At 35.4% G+C, this 18,002-nt stretch overlaps 1 protein-coding gene across 2 annotated transcripts in view; it reads right to left on the reverse strand.

Annotated features, from left to right (window-relative positions):
• Window positions 1–18,002, reverse strand: part of LOC126416582 (uncharacterized) — a 213,791-nt gene that overhangs the window by 30,497 nt on the left and 165,292 nt on the right. For both annotated transcript variants that reach the window (XM_050084332.1, XM_050084334.1), the window contains exon 8: window positions 17,451–17,597. In XM_050084332.1, coding sequence (XP_049940289.1) covers window positions 17,451–17,597 — 147 coding nt within the window. The remainder of the gene's footprint in view (window positions 1–17,450; window positions 17,598–18,002) is intronic.

The following is an 18,002-nucleotide window of genomic DNA, read 5'->3' on the forward strand; positions in this document are numbered from 1 at the left end:
TGATCAGCTCATAAAACATGAGCTGTTCTAGAAAACAGAGATGTAATACTTTGTGAAAGAGTTACAAAATAATAAAAAAAAACAAAAACATTGTATGTGATAATATACCAAAAATACAAGATAACTATAGTCATATATGTCATATGCATTGCAAAATACACTAAATAAACGTTATCTTGAGCGAGTTAGGCCTATGAAGTTAACTAGTAGAAAATAGAGTAATAGCATGTCATTATTACCAAGTGACAATAAACAACAGTTCCAGTATCCTAGAAAAAAAGTGTAGAGAAAACTGCACAAATGGAAAAATAAGCAAGCATGAATTATAAGAAGAAGAAAGTGATCCCAAACAGTTTTCTTGGTGCTTCTGGGTGCTTGAAGTTACAACCAATAAACGATTTTGACAGCTGAATGAGGAGTATGCAATGCTATTGGGGAACCATAACAATTTAATAAGAAATTAATCACTAGCTGAGCTTATTGCTACCTAATAACGAAAGAGCAAGTGTATGACCTTAAATTTGTATATGGCTCATTTGAACAGGAGAGGTGTAATCTTGGACTGTTGCTTTAACCCCTTATGGAAACATGGATAAATCATGAGGTACATTAATTTAGTATAGACATATCAGTGAGTTACACAAATAAATTTAATAAATGAATTGAAAATTTTGTTGATGTGCTCTTCGGGCCTAAGATTGCTTTGGTTCAGCTCTCCATTTCACTCAATCCCATGCAAGTCTCTTCATCTCCAAATAACTATTGCAACTTACATCCTTCTGAATCTGCTCACTATATTCATCTCTTGGTCTCTCTCTATGATTTTTTTACTCCATACACTTTCCTCCAGTACTAAATTGGTGACCCCTTGATGACTCAGAATGTGTATTATTAACCAATCCTTTCTTCTAGTTAGGTTGTGTCACGCATTTCTTTTCTTGCAGTTCTATTCAGTACCTCCTCACCAGTTCTGTGATTACCCAGCTGATCTTCAGCATTCTTCTGTAGCACCACATTTGAGAGCTTGTAGTCTCTTCTTGTCTAAAATGTTTAATGTCCATGTTTCACTTCCATACGTGACTACACTCCATACAAATACTCTCAGCAAAGAGTTCCTAACACTTAAACATATATTTGATTTTAACAAAATTCTCTTCTTCAGAAATGCTTCTTCACCATTGCCAGTCTACATTTCATATCCTGTCTACTTTGGCCATTATCAGTTACTTTACTGCTCAAACAGCAAAACTTATCTGCTGCTTTAAATGTCTTGTTTCCTAATCTAATCCCCTCAGCATCAACTACATTCCATTATACTTGTTTTGCTTTTGTTGATGTTTATCTTATTTCCTCCTTTCAAGACACTATCCATTCCATTCAACTTCTCTTCCAAGCCCTTTGCTGTCTCTGACAGTATTACAGTATCATCAGCAAGCCTCAAATTTTTCTTTTGGTTCCTTTACTGCTTGGCCATGTACATGTTGAATAACATCAGGGAAATGCTACAATCCTGTATCACTCCTTTGTCAGCTACTGGTTCCCTTCATGCCCTTTGACTCCTATCTGGGTTCTATATAAGTTGTAAGTAGCCTTTCACTCCTTGTATTTTACCCTAGCTACCTTCAGATATTAAAGGTATGTCACAAATATTATTATACTGAAGTATAATAATGTGGGCTATGACTAAAAGCTTAATTTTGACTATTGACTTATTCATATCAGGCACAAATTTATTCTGAATGGTGAACTCATTCACATTGCTACTGAACACAATATAGAAACAAGAAATGAAACTGATTGACTTTTCAGAGCAAGTAGTGTCTTCACAGGCAGTAATGAGTGTAAACTAAGGCATGGAGCCATGCATCAAATCACCTGACCTGCACCACAGTCCTAAAGTTCATCAAGAGTAACAAATTCACTATGACTGAAAATTTCTGTCACTAATAGTCCTACTATGAGTTTAAGACCACGGTCACTCAGAATCCCACAATATTCCTAAGTCACAAAGTGGTATACATCAAGATATTCTTAAGTTCTGAACTGGTGCACATCAAAATATTTCTGAGCTCAGGTGGCTCTCTGGCCACACAAATCTTACCAACAGAAGAAGATCAAAAGATAATGATCCCTACTCTATTTAACAGCTTGGTCATGTGACCAACTGCTTTACTCAATGTAGCAACTCACAAATTGACAACATTTCTAAAATTACACATATTACAGCACTGCAAACACACGACATATACTTTTAGTTGATTTGCAGTCTGAAATTGCATTATGGAATTTTATACATACTGTAACTAAACAACTAGCTTTATTTACATATTATACACCACAAATGGAACAGCAGTACCTGGGCTAATGGAAAGCTTTCCTACAGTGCAGCCCTACACTATTCAAATGACAATCTTAGAAACATTATGTTATAGTATCAGAATTCTTATTAAATAACATCAGGGTTATGGGACAAATCACTGATGCTGAAAGCTAACCATTTTGTATGTATGGACAAATGACAATCTTAGAAACATTATGTTATGGTATCAGAATTCTTATTAAATAACATCAGGATTACGGGACAAATCACTGATGCTGAAAGCTAACCATTTTGTATGTATGGAGAAATCTTTGTTTAGGTACTATGCTGTGACCTATCTAGCAAATTATTTATAACAACTTGTTTTTTAACAATAATTTAAACAACACCATTCTCTAGCTGACATCAAGCCCAATCCAACTTTGTCATAACTGTATGTTGCCTGTCTGCATTTTGTAAACAATTTTTAATATAAATGGTAATAACATTGTTAATTATGATTTTATGCAGATGGTAATAATTTTAGTGAGGTCATACCTCTAACTTGAGTTCATTACTGTATTTAAATTTTTCACAGCACATCTGAAAGTAGCTTCAGTGTTTACAGTGAACATTTTCAGTTTAAGCTAGGCTGCTGCAGCCAGCCTAGCAACTCCCTACCTACAAACGTAGTTTGCTTCAATAACTCCAACGACTCAGGCACACTGCCCAGTGTCCACTCAGTAGCCGACCACTAAATGGCAACTCGCCAATTCACACAATGCTCAACTCTGTTTTGAACATAACTGCTTAGTGGGCTCACTGGTCTTAATGTCACAAGTGGTTTTTCAAAAGGTGTTGTATTTAGCTAAAAGATATCAATACAATAGTCATATTAATTTAAAGTATTTTAGGAAGCACAACAAGTAAAATTTTCTTCTCCAAACTCCGATTTTGCAGAGAAACATAAGAAAGAAAAAACAAATAATGCTACCATAAAAGTTGACTTTAATGTAAGTGTGATGTCATAACAGTGGCTCAAAAATGTTCATTGACTTAATCCAGGTCCCTGGTTTTGAACTAAATTTTTGTGAACTGATAAGAGATAATGCCCATTATACTAACTGCACAGCCATAATGTTAACAAAGTACATGATTAAAAACAAGTTCTGTGATGTAGGAATTTATGAGCATTCTGCATTGTTTATTCAGTTGTCAGGAATAAATACCAAATGGTATGAAAGGTTATATAAGAGCAAAAATTTGCAGAAACAATGTGAAACTGTTCCACGACAAGATAAATGCATCAAAATTACTCATAGATCATAGTATGTCAATTGCTGAGAACTATGATCAGTTCTCGGAATTTTTCTAGAGGTGTTCAATGAATTACCACCTAGGACCTGGCATAAAAAAGCCAAAGGTAAACTAAACAGATTACTCCAGGCATAAAAACATCTAGTGTGAGAAAAAAAGAGTTACATAAAGAACTGAAATACATTAACAACCCAGACTTTATTGACTATGTGAGACATTACAAATTTGTATTTAAAAAGGTAGTTAAGGTTGCCAAACAATCTCAGATCATAAATTTATTTTAGGACACAGGCACAAGTCAAAGGTAACATGGTCTGATATTAAATCAGAATATGGTTCAGCAGTTAACTGCCAAGAAATTTCAAGAATAAAACAAAAAAATGCTACTATCAGGAACCCTGTACAAATATAATAATGCTTCAACAAATTTCTCATAAATGCAGCGAAATCTAAGCCAGTGGTCTATATTAAACCAATAAGTTTCAAAGGCATGGAGCATAATAGCGATACCCATCTGGCATTTAGCTATGTTCCCACCAGAATGTACAAAATCCTAGTCTTTCCTTCAAAAATGAAAACTCCACAGGATTAGATGCAATATCCACCAAAGCGTTTAAAACTGTGTATCATATAACAGCAAATTTTCTGTGTTTAACATCACAACTCAGAATGGCATCTGTGTCTAATGATGAATAATTTTTTTTAGCTCAAAAACACAAGACTTCGTATCTACCACATCAGGTTTTGAAGTAATTGTAAATTTTATAAATATGTGTTTAAGAAATTTGCAGCAACATGGTATTTTATTGCACAGCCTCTTGACATATTTAAATTTGTTTTAGGATTTCATCATAGCCTGATATGTTGTTTCACAACAGCTTGATATACTTGTAGTTCTTTCAGGAAGTTGCAGTATGACAGTGAATTATTTATATATGCAGAAGAAGAAGAAGTGAAGTCCATCAATGACATTTTCTTACTGCAGTCGAGCAATAATTATGGGTTTGTGCTGATATGTGTGTGTTTTTTTATTTTTTTTTTATTTGTGGGACATATGTTGTGTTTAAACAATGAATAAATATCAAAGACTTCATAAAAGACTTTGGGACCAGTGTTAGTGCCATCTTACCAGAACCATTTACAGAACCAGAACTTAATGGCTTGTTCTGTGAACAGAACTTATCAAAAGAAAGTGCAAAGGTGTTAGAATCAAGATTCAAATCCAAACATTTTCTTGCATGTAGAGCTACTCTTGCATGGTACAGAAAAAGGGAACAGCACATTGTATTTTCTTCTCTGAGCATGAGTCCATGGTTTGCTCAGTGTGAAATCGGTCAACGCAAGAGAGGCCACCAGATCTCTCTGCAGAGACCTTTTGTTGACTCCTCACAGTCAAGCTTAAAAAGTGTGTTACTACACAAGGTAAATCTTCTTGGGCCTATTTCCGTTGCCTCTTCCATTCACATGAAAGAAACTTGTAAAACTGTTAAGCATTTGCTGCAGTGCATTAACTACAAAGACCATCAGTGGCTTCTGTGTGGTAATGTTAAGGATGATAAGCCTGTTACTGGGCTTACAAATGTTACACCAAACACTCTTGTTTCTTGTGTGACTGGAACAGTCATGCACGGAGTGAGCAATTGAAAGAAGGCCACTCTGAAGGTCTCAGTCTGCTGGCTCCGCAATGTAAAATATGAGCCACTTGTGGAATACTCCAAAAAATTATTTCCTCCAATGCACATTAAATTAGGTATTACGCCCCAGTTTGAACATGCAATCAATAATAATGGTAATGCCTTCAAATATATCTGCACGACATATACAAAAGGAAATTATGAAAAGAGACACCACCCTTAAATAAGATCATGGTGCAATAGCTAAATGTAAAAAATTTCTTCCTTAAACAGTTAAAACCTGGAACTGTCACTTATTGGTTTATTTTTCCATTGTTTACTCTAAATTATTGACAGTTCTGAACTAATTTGTAAAAAATAATATGCCTACCAACATATGATGTGTATCTATGAATGGAAGTGGAAGCATAAATCATTGTCCTCATTTCCAAGTAAATCTTACTTAATGATGAGGAACTGTTTACATGCTCGCCTTCCATGTTCCAAAAGTATAAAAACCATTATTCAATACCAAAACATTGTTAAAAGATTTTAAAATGCAGAGCTGCATAATCAATTAATCATGAGAATAACCAAACTTTCAAAAGGTACTTAAGTATGCAGATGTGAAATATTAACAAAAAGACATGTCTCTATCCTTAGAATATTATTCAAAATGTTTGAAAATACTCACAAAAATATTTCAAAATACAACGTTTCCTCAGACATCAATATACTGATTCCAAAAAGGGAAAAATTGTATGAATACAATTGAAAAAATTCATGGAAAACATCAGCTCATAACTGGACAAAAGAAATGAAGTTGCAGGTATCTTCTGTGGCCTTAAAAAATCATTTGATCCACAGAAGCACTTCATGCTGCTTATAAACTAGACAGAAATGGCATCAGATGCAGTGCTCTGCAGTAGCTCCAATCTTATTTGATAAACAGGAAACAAAGAGTAATCATGACATTTAATACTAAAAATTTTGCATATGAAAGGAATACAATTTCCAAATGAGTCCCATATGACTCAATTTTAGAATCAATCCTGTTTCTCTTTGACATAAATTGCTTATCAGTACAAACCAGTTTTCAGATGGTAATCTGGTACTCATTGAAAATGAAACCACAAAATTTCTGTTGGTGTCATAAACAAATAAAAAAAATCAAGAAGCATAGTTTCAAGAAAATGGTCTTAAATTTAACATTTGAAAGGCTGTGTTTACACAAGTCAAAAATTAGTGACACTAGTCAAAATAAAGTTAAGGAAGAAGTTTAATTGGTACATTAGAACTTTAAACAAGTAGATACACATACATTATTTACCTACTAAGTGAAACAGCCTTGCTGTTCCAGTGCACATACAATCTAGGATAACAGTCATGAAGAGCAAAAAACTGTTATATCACATTTCTTTGAGTCTACAATTAGATATAGTTTAATCTTGGATGGTGGAGAGGGTGGGGCAGGGGAGGGGGGGGGGGGGTTATTCAAGGCACATATTACAGATCTTGTTATTGCAAAATGATCATTAGGAACATGTGTGCTGACACTCAGAGAATATTGTGTTGTTCATTATTCAAGAAGCTAATAATATTACCTACCTCTTCACTGCACATCTTTGAAATTAACATCTTTTTTGCTGAAAACTTCTCACCAAAGAAAAAAAATTAATACATTCATAAGAGGTTCATTCCAAATTTAATACCTCTAATTAAAGTTCATGGAAACACAATTTAATAAAATTATTCTGCTACACATAATACTGTATTCATGAGAATAGTCTTACACAATTTAGTATAAGATAAAACTTTAACTGCCTCCTGTACAACAGGACACATGGCCTGTAAAACTTATGTTATGAGATGAATAAAATACAAGTACTGAATTCCTGTGTTCGCAAGTATTGCATCTGCTAATAAACAACTAAATACAATTGTGTTAGCTTTACTTCAGCTGACACTACTTGTGCCACCAATTAGCATTACTTTCAAAAATACAATACCTAAAGAAATTATAAAATTCATTATGTCACTAAAAAGGGTTAGTACTGCTGACAATTGTGGTATTTCTAACAGAGTATTAGCATTAAAATCCTGTGCTGGCTTGGTAGGACAACTGAAAGTCTATGCTGTAATCAATCAATGACTTGGGGCCTATTTCCTGACAAATTTAAATATATTGAAGCAATGCCAATCTAAAAAAACCAAGATAAATATATCATCTCTAATTAGAAACCCATTTCCTTCTTTCATCTATTCAAGTTTTTGAGGAAGAAACATATGATAGAACACTAGCTTATTTCCGAGCATAATTTTTTCACTATCTTCACAGCTCAGGTTTTCTAAAGAATTATCCATAATGGAATCTGTACAAAGCCTCACAAATGACTTTGAGACAGAGGTAAAGAAAACGAAGTCTTTCACAGCAGGTGTTGTCATCACTTAACACTTCCAGGCTGAGATGCCAAACCAAACATAAAACTCTCCCCTGATGTTTCGCCTCTGACTGCAGAAGGCGAAATGTCAGGGGAGTGTTTTATGTATGGACCATGGCATCTCAGCCCGGAAGTGTCAAGTGAAGAGATAAAAAAAAGGTAAATTATTCCACAGGTATATTTTGTGGTGCTGCCAATGCCTGTGTTATGTGAAGAATAAAAAAACTGAAATGTTATGTTACTAATGGCATCCCTCCTCTATGGATAACAAAAAACAGAGGGTTATATTGACAGATTGTATCACAGGAATACAACTAATCACAGAATGTAGGAACATAACAACCTCAAGTTCTAGTACTGGATCTGAGTGTGTGTGAAGTTATATATTCTGGTGTAAAGGATGCCATCAAGTTCCCATCAAACATAAAGAAAGCTATCATAAATCCTTACTAACACAAATGAAAATTAATAACAAACATTATTATCCACATCTACAAATTATCTTACCAGGCCCAAGGACTGAAAACTACTGTTAACTACATGACAAATATCAATGTTCATTGCAAAGTCATATCAAGTAGCAATATACTGCAAATAGATCTGTTGTTGCAGATGCAGTTAACTAATTTCCTTGAATAACACAAATGTATAAGTCAGTATTACACTAACAATAGAACAGCAACTATTTACTGCAACTGAGGAAGCGGTAGCTTTTCACAGTAGTTGCTTTATGGTAATTGCTTTCTTGCTAAGTTACTAGTTTACATTTAGCTGGCATATGTACTACAAATAATGTTTAGAATGGTGACGTTTATTGCTAATACAGTATGGAGGCCATGTTTCTAAGAATCACTTCTCTGTTCTTAATGAGTGCCTTGAGATGTTCCTTGAACCTCCTGAGGTCTGCAGAACATGATCAATAAATGAGTGAACGAAAATGATGAAAGTAGACTATTTACTTTTGAAACTCTTTTGAAATTGTTTGTCTATAAGCCATATGTAGAAAAATGTGCAGTTTATGACCCCACCTAGAAAGCTGTTAGCATTAAAGCACCCAGTTCTGGGCTGGAGAGATATGCTGGCTCCAGTTCAAACCCACTCGGCAGATTTACAACAACCACCAGTATGCTGACCAGACTGGATGTGGTTTTTAGGTGGTTTCCCACGTCCCACTAGACAAAAACTGGCCTAGGACCCATGCGCCACTTCAGATAGATACACTATAAGAATTTACTCTACGGCAGACAGATGGGGTTCATCAGTTCTGTCCTTGGAGAGAGGGGAGGAGGGGGAGGGGGGGGAAGGTGAACAGTAGCCTGATGACCTCAGATGTTTAATCTCCTTAAACCCAAAATCAGCAACAGTAGCTTGCAGTTTATGTTCATATTTTCATTTGAAACTTATTTGGTGTGTTCATATTCACAGCCAGTAGTGACTAGTAAAGGTGTGAGGAACAATACAAAAAATCTTAAATACAATATTTATGTTCTTTATTACAAAATAAATTAAAAATAATTTGTAGCATTATATTATACAATATTTTGAATTTATCGTACACAAAAACCTGTGAAATTGTTTGATATTCATTGTTAAGTCAGCATGCAATCTATATGTAATATGTATGTGAATGCTGTCCACTACTGCAGAAAAATTTTCTTCATTTCTTTGAATCAAATTATTGTAATCTCAGTTTAGTCTTTAACATCAGTGAACAAAGGATTTTAGGATTTATACAAAAGCAAATCCTGTTGAATCACACATACAACACTAAAATGTATAATTAGTTGTTCAATTTCAAAAATAACAAAAATACAAGCGCCATCCACAAAGTAAGTTTCATTTCTATTTCTACCCGCGAATCACAGTTCCGAGCACGCGTGGCAGTTCCTCTGACTCAAGACATGTATGCCATTTTTAGATCACTGCTGCCTAAATGTGCTTTGTAGTGCTTCTTTATAACATCAGCCGTAATTGAAAATGCTGCTGCATGTGAAATCAGATATTTGATTCTTTTCTAAATGCAAAGAATATCAAACCAAAGGAAACTCATTGGCAAATCTACGATGTTTAGGGACAAAATGTTATGAGTGATTCACTGGTTAGAAGATGGGTAAGACTGTTCAATGAAGGATGTGATCAAGCGCACAATGAAGAACGAAGTGAACATCCGTCTGTGATTAATGATGAACTGGTTCACACAATTGAAGATATGATGAAGCACAACTGTAAGTTTACACTTAGTGCCCTTGCTATGGAAGTTCAGCAAATCTCACGATCACTAATTCATGAAATTGTTACTGAAAAAGTGAAATTTTGAAAACTTTGCTCACGTTGGGTACCCAAAATTCTTACTGAAGCACACTAAAAACAACGGATGGCCAGTGCACTTCAGCTTTTGACATGTTACAATGAAGAAGGCGATGGTTTTTTGTCTTGGATAGTCACAGGGGATGAAACTTGGGTATCGTACAAAAATCCTGAAACAAAACAGCAATCAATGGAATGGAGGCACACTTTATCACCAATGAAGGTTAAGCCTAAGCAAATCTTGACACCTCGAAAAGCCATGTGCACCATTTTTTGGGACAGTAAAGGCATTTTGCTGACTTATTTCTTACCATGAGGCCAAACAATCAATGCATGTGGTTACTGCGAGACCATTAAGAAATTGCGCCATGCAATACAGAACAAGCACCGAGGATTACTGTCAAAAAGTGGTTCCCCCCACGATTGCTCTACCTCACGTGATGAATGTGACCAAACAACTCTTACAGGAATTTCACTGGGATGCATTTGATCATCCTCCATACAGCCCGGACCTCATTCCTAGCAACTTTAATCTCTTCTTACACCTAAAATCTGTCCTTAGTGGTCAACAATTCAACAGTGATGACAAGCTGAAAGAACATGTTACCACAGGGTTGAATACACAGGCGGCAACATTTTATGTTTATGAAGGAATACAAAAACTTGTGCCACACTATGACAAGTGCCTACAAAATTTCAGAAGCTATGTAGAAAAGTAGTTTAACAGTTTTAGATTTTTGTACAATAAATATTTTTTCTGTATCTGTACATGTTTGTTTTATATAACCAAATGGAACTTACTTTGTGGGTTATCTCTTACTAAATCTAACTTACAAGTTGCGGTATTCACAAAATCCTTGACAATTGCTTTAATTTCAATACAGAGACAGTGTTCAACCGTAGTTCAACAGTAACCACAAACAAATTGGTTAGTCTACTTTGCAACAATGTCAATATGATGAGTGCCAATTTAAAAAGTGATTCCTGAGTGTTTAGAAGCCTACCACTCATATGACAGGGATCTGACACCCATAAGTAATACAATTATCAACTTATTAGTTTTGCTTACAAATTAATAATTAGCTTATTGACTGATCATACACTCAGCCTTTGGTGCCGCCCTGGTGCTAGTGCCCGAGTGCAATGCACCTATTGCATCCCAAGATAGGGTCCCCTCCAGTTACTGATACTCTAGGTGTAACTGAGCTTGTATTTATTCTTGCAACGCAATTCCGTGCAATGAATACTTCATATCTGTGTAAGGAATTGCCCCAAAAATTATCCCTTTTGGCGTGAATTAATGATAGTATGCAAAGTAAACTAATTTTCTAATGCTTTCCTGACCAAAATCAGCAATGACACTTAAAGTATGTGTTGTTGAGCTTAACCATTTGATAAGCTGTTTGACAAGTGATTTCAAATTCAAGTACTGACAAATATGCACATTAAAGACTTTTGAGCAATCAGTTTTATATTTTTTCCCCCGTGCAGTATTGTTATTGACGATGGTATATCTTGCTTGAGATAAATTTAATGAGTAGCACTTTTTCTAAGTGATAAACCATGCACTGAGAACCAGTCAATAATACTTCTGACTACTTCATTTACTGTTCCTTCTGTAGTTGCACATCTGTTGGGCTTATTATGATGCTCACATCATCAGCAAAGATCACTATTTCTGCTTTATAACTGTAAGATGGCAGGCCATTAACATTTAGCAAGGGCTAAGTCCTAGAATTGAATCAATTCGTCACAGTTCAGAAGAAGATGTATCATGGGAGTTACATACACATTTACTTCCTATGTGTTAAATATCAAGTGAAACACTTACTTATTGTATCTCAAAGATCATAAACCTTAACTGCCTAAGAAAAATTGATTAGAATCTTAAAGTTGCTGATATGATCAACCATATTAAATACATTACCTTTCATAAAACTTTGGAGAAGGAAGTTAATACTGAAATGCATCAATAGTTATTAATATCAGCTCTATTATCTTTGTTAAAGAACTATTAAACTATGGCATACTTTTTCTGGAAAGCTATCTCATGAAAGTGATGCATTAAGTATATGATTTGGTACAGTATGATTCTTGCTTTAAAGAGAGAGTAAATTATTTTCCTGGTAGACCAGGGAGAAGTTGCAATTATCTCAAATTGACTGGATGCTTGTGATACTAATTGTCACAGACAGGTATTGCAAAGCTTTATCTTTTAAGCTTACAACACCGAGTTTCTCAGTTACATTTAGAAAGTAATTGTTAAAGAGGCCTGCTATATGTTTGGTGTAATGAACTGTCTAGCTAGTTAAAAGAGAAGTAGAAAAGTCTTTCTGGTAACAAGATGATCTAATAATTACATTTCTTATTGCTTTGTTTTATTTTCACAATTTTTATTCTGTGGAATTACATGTAAGGTTTTTATTTTATTGCATTTCTTCTCAATCACTAAAAATATCTTCTACAATATAAAAGCAGTTTCAATCTGCATTTATCCTGGCTAATTTGTGTAGTTGTCTCTTTCTGCCACATGGTACTCTAATGGATTTTTTTTATTGAAAAGTTCACAGTTTTCACTTGAAAAACAGCTTTTTAAGGCAAATAAATTTACTTAAAGATGCAGTAAATTTAAAATGTACATCCTTTGTCTCATATACTTCATTTCAGCTGATTCTGTGCTAGTTCCTTCTGCAGCTATCTGTTGTGAGCTTGATATAACTAGTTAACTATGATCTAGAATTGTCATGTGTGTACAAAATAGTTTAACAAATAGTAGTAATATGTTGAACAAGTACACCACGATTTGGAGGAATGCATTCAAATGAATTACATCACAGATCCCAAGAAGATTTAGTTCAAAAGATAGATATTTCATGAAATTATCTCAATAATAATTCAGGCAACAGCACTGGGCACCATAAAGAAATGGCTAAGCATTTTGATAGCAGCATTGGCAATTTGTATCTGTTTTCTCTGACACATACGTGTATTTATTACGCTTACAGACTTCCCTTGTGCCTAAACTTTCTCCATCTTTAATATATATTGAACAACAGCCTGATTTTACAATATTCTGTCATGGATTCAGTGAAAGGGACCTATGAAACAAATTTAGAAGGCTGTGACTGGAAAAAAATGCAACTTAAAAGAAAGAAAGTTAAATTGTTTCTGTGATAATACCAAAATTATGTTTTAGACTGCTCAATTCTTTTGTAATGGAAACAATCAGAGGCAAGCAATACAATGAATGCAAGCTCTGTGAACAGAAAGCACAGATTCATTTACAGCAAATAATTATTATGCACATACTTGTCATTTTATAAAAGCAGTGAAGAAACAGGTAAACTATTTTATAACATGCAGTAATTTTACATAAACTAAGCTGCCAGTAATACTTACCACATACAGACAGAAGAAGCAGTCATGATAGCTACATATAATATGGTTGAATACATATATTAAAAGATGCAACTTGAATTTCCATACAACATTAAAGCAACGTATTATGCTAAACCAGAGGTATTCAAACTGTGCATCACAGCTCACAGGGGTGTCATAGCCATACAGTAGGCATGTTGTGGCCTTAGGGCAGGGGCATCACAGTGGTTTCACAAAAATAATGATTAAGTTTCTTTGGTTGCTGAGTAAAGGAATAATGTGTGGACAACTCATTTGTTTCTATTCAGTAATAATCAGTTTGTAGGTTAGTTTTGTCAAATGCAGATCATTTTCAATTGTTGTTTGTTTTCAGTTATTAGTGTTTCTCTCTCAGCACTGACAAATTTAAAATGTAAGTACAGAATGTGATATTTCAAATGCAGTTGATCACTGAGAGATAATGCTGATACTATTGTCCATTCACAAGGAAAAAGGAAAACAACAATGCAGCTGCACATAGATGACTACCAGCATAAAATTGGCTTGCTGATAAAGGATCCAGCAAGCTCAAGGACTGAAACTTGACAATGACCAGGAAAATTGTCTCTCTTATGAAGAACACAGGCTACCAGAGGAAGTTAATAAGTGGCTGTATCCTATGGCACAAATAATACTACACATGTATGGACTTCCCAAAATCTAGAAGGAAGTGTTGCTCTGCCGACAATACTAGACATCATCAACTCACCAGTTATGAGCTGGTCAAATATCTATTGATGCTTTTAAAACTCCTCATCAGACACTGCTGTCACCACATGCAAAACGCACCCAATGTTATGGAAACAAATAAGAACATGCAACTACAAGGGGATGACCTGCTCATAAGCTTTGGCACTGTATTGCTCTTCACAAACGTACCTCTGCAAGATTCTTTAGTGCTCCTTACTCAACATTTTGAGCCACAAATAGTTAAACTTCTGGAACATGCACTAAGGACCACCTACTTCAAATGGAATGAAGAGTTTTATGAACAGATATATGGCATGTCCACGGGATCCCCACTAGTCCATGGATTGAAAAGCTCTACATAGAACACTTTGAGGAGGTGGCCCTTCAAACTGCTTGCCACAAACTGAAACACTTCTTCCACTATGTTAACAATACTGCTGTGGTGTATGAGCATGGCAGACAGGCACTGGATGAGTTTTGGACTACCTCAACAGCATCCATCAAAACATTCCAATCACTATGGGAATAGAGGAGAATGGTTGTCTCCCTGTCTTTGACATATTAATAAAGAAGAAAGCAGATGATACACTAAGTCCTGCAGTTAAAAGGAAGAAGACAACAAAGGCTGTACCTGCATGCAATGAACTGCCACCATCCACTGCAACAATAGACAGTGCTAACCACACTGGTACATAGGACATGTGTCTTTTGTGACAAGGAAAGCCTCTCGCCCAAATTACAATAGTTGAAGGATGGACTTCACAACAATGGGCTCAATGAAGCACAGAATAGTAGGGCTTTCAAGAGGAGAAAAGATGCAGAAACTGTGGAGAAGAGGAAGAAGACAATGAGACTCGCTTCCCTTCCTTATTTGGGTCCACTCTCAGCCAAAATTGGAAGGCTGCTTGAAAAATCCACCATAAAAATGACCTTCTGCCAACCTCTTAAGCAAAAGAGTACATCAGCTCTGCAAAGGACTCACTGAAATTGAATGTGGCTTGGATACATAGCATCTCTTGTGAATGTGACCACAATAGATCTGGCAAATGCATAACCGAATTTTGAAACACTGTAAGGAGCACATCAGGCATGTATGAATGGGACACAAGGGAAGTCAGTGATAGAAGAGCCCAGTATAAAGGAAGACCGCACTTTTGATTTTCATAACACCAAGATGCTATGCTGGGCAACTGGCTATTGGGACAGCATTATAAAATACACCACGAAAAACAAGGATTCATAAGAACCTGGTCAATAAGGACAAATCATACCAACTCAATTCAGCACAGAAACCTGTACTATCAAAAATATGTTGTAGTGTTCCCAGCACTGTCCAGCATGCAAGACATATCTGGAGTATCAAAACATGGATTTGAAGGGAGCCTCCCATGCATCCACTACCTCAACTACTACAAACTCTCCCCTTTCCCACTGCCAACTGGACAGTGGCCAGCTGTCTGTCAGCTGGCAGGTGGAGAGGGGGCACAACTAGTATAAACATTACAATATCCACACAACTGTGACACTTTGACAGAAGGCAATGAGTATGACATTCCTCAAAAAGTAGCAGTATTTTAATATTGCCACCTGGCTGGAAACACAAGACCTTTTCATCAATAGTATACACCAGAAATGTCTACATTCACATATAATTGAAATGTTTGTTTGTTGATCATTTAACTGAATTCAGTGATTACTTTCTGAAAGTCCGTGGCTCATGGTCTTGCGGTCCCTGATTCGATCCCCGGCGGGGTCAGGGATTTTCTCTGCCTCAATATGACTGGGTGTTGTGTGTCCTTCATCATCATTTCATCCTCATTCACTTGCAAGTCGCCGTTGTGGCATTAAAGAACTTGTGGAGCGGCGGCTGAACCGCCCCGCGAGAGATCTCCCGGCCACCAATGCCATACGCTCATTATTATTATTACATTCTGAAACACTGTCCAGAAGAAGCTGAACAATACAACTGGATCAAGCATCCTTTCATTACAGAACTTTCATCAATAATTACCAGTGAAGAACAAGAACAATTCTTTAATATTTCTTCAAATTCCACATTGAAGTCAAAGTTCATTTCCTCATCACTGTTTGAGTTCTGAAGTTGGCTGAAGCAGAAATATCTCCAAATAAATAACAAGGCTCTTCAAGTTTTGATACCTTTTGCAACATCCTATTTTGTGAGGTACATTTTGCAACACTGTCAGTTGTCAGTACAAAATACAAATAAGCCTGTAAAGACATGTTGTGAGTTGTGCTTGGGTAGCTCAGTCAGTACAGCATTTTCCCACAAAAGGCAAAGGTCATTTCATCTCGGTCCAGTACACAGTTTTAATCCGCCAGGAAATATCATGTCAATACCTACTCTGCCACAGAGTGAAAATTTAATTCCAGTGCAAAATACAGATTGGAGAAAGAGATATGACTCACGATTTCCTAACCTGTGCCAAGATTTGAAGAACTGATGATGAAGAATGAAGCTCGCCTTCTCATCAATTTTGTTGCCAGAATAAGATGTAATAACATTAAAATGTGTTATGTCAACAGCCAATAAAGAAATAATTTCTCTTATTCATCTTTTCTAAACTTAAGTTTACTTACTCCCCAGACTTTTGAGTCAGATGTCATTTGAAAAAAGAGCTGCAGGTCTTTACGTTCAGGGAGCCCTACAATCAAAAAGTTTGAAAACCACTGGGCAAAAGTGACTGACCATGGTATGAATATAAGAGTGAAGCCAAGCTAGAATAAAGGAAAATTATTTGTTACAGTTACTAGCAGTATGTTCTCTAAGTGACAGGTACACACTGCCTCATGGTGAAAAGTCTAGGAATTGACAGTAAAATAGCATATTGCCTTGCCAAACATAGAACTTGATATAATTATGTCGAGACAAATACAGTGCATTTCATTCAACAATCTCAGTGTAAGGCCATACAGCTATGTAAAGTAGTTCAATTAATTATTTTGAAATACTGAATATGATAAAAAAAATCTTCAGACTCTTCCACTACAGATAAAAAGGTAGATTAAAGATTAATATACCATTAACAACAATTAGGAATGATGTCCATTGCAAAACAAAGGGAAAGGAAATTATCTATGTTCTTTTTTACAGAAATCATCCCAGTATTCATGAAACCAAGTAAAAACTTAATATGTCTGTACAGGGATCTGACATCACCTCATTCTAAATGAAAGTTGTGAATCTTTACCACAACTCTATTTTAGACAGTGGATCCCAAGTTAAAAATGAAAGAGAGAATGAATGTGGATTTGAAAATATAATAACTTGCTATAACTGAAATGGAGTAAATTAATTCAAATAAATTACTAACAAATAAATGTAATCATGTCTCAACATGTCCTTACCTCATTTGTTCAGCAGCAGCCTGTTGTTCCTGCTGCAGCCTCTTTGTTTCTAGTCGTAGTTTGATTGCTTCTTTCCTCTCCTGAGCACGGCGTATGCTCTCAGTGGCAATGAGTCTTGTTGGTTGTAGAACCCAGAATGGCACTTTTCTGGAATGGTAATAATAATAATAATAATAATAATAATAATAATAATAATAATAATATAGTTGAAACCAATGAAATAGATGCCAACTATTCACACTGTAGCCAAACTATGTTTTACTGTTAGTTATACATAAGCAACAAAATAAGTCAGAATGTCTTCTACAACTCAAGAAGTCTTTATGATAACAAAAAAATGAAAATTTAAAAAAAAGCTACATGTACACTGTAGGCCATTAGAACTGGAACAGCACGGAGGTTGCATACAACTAACTTCAAATTGGCATGAAGTTTATTACACGCTTGGATATGCAAATTCCAGTGGAACCACACAAAGCAGGTACGAGTAATGCCATCTATATGCTTCCTATAAGGAATTTCATGCACTGGATTTCTCAATTAAAAATCACA

Source organism: Schistocerca serialis, chromosome 8, assembly GCF_023864345.2.
Source record: "Schistocerca serialis cubense isolate TAMUIC-IGC-003099 chromosome 8, iqSchSeri2.2, whole genome shotgun sequence".
Lineage (NCBI taxonomy): Eukaryota > Metazoa > Arthropoda > Insecta > Orthoptera > Acrididae > Schistocerca > Schistocerca serialis.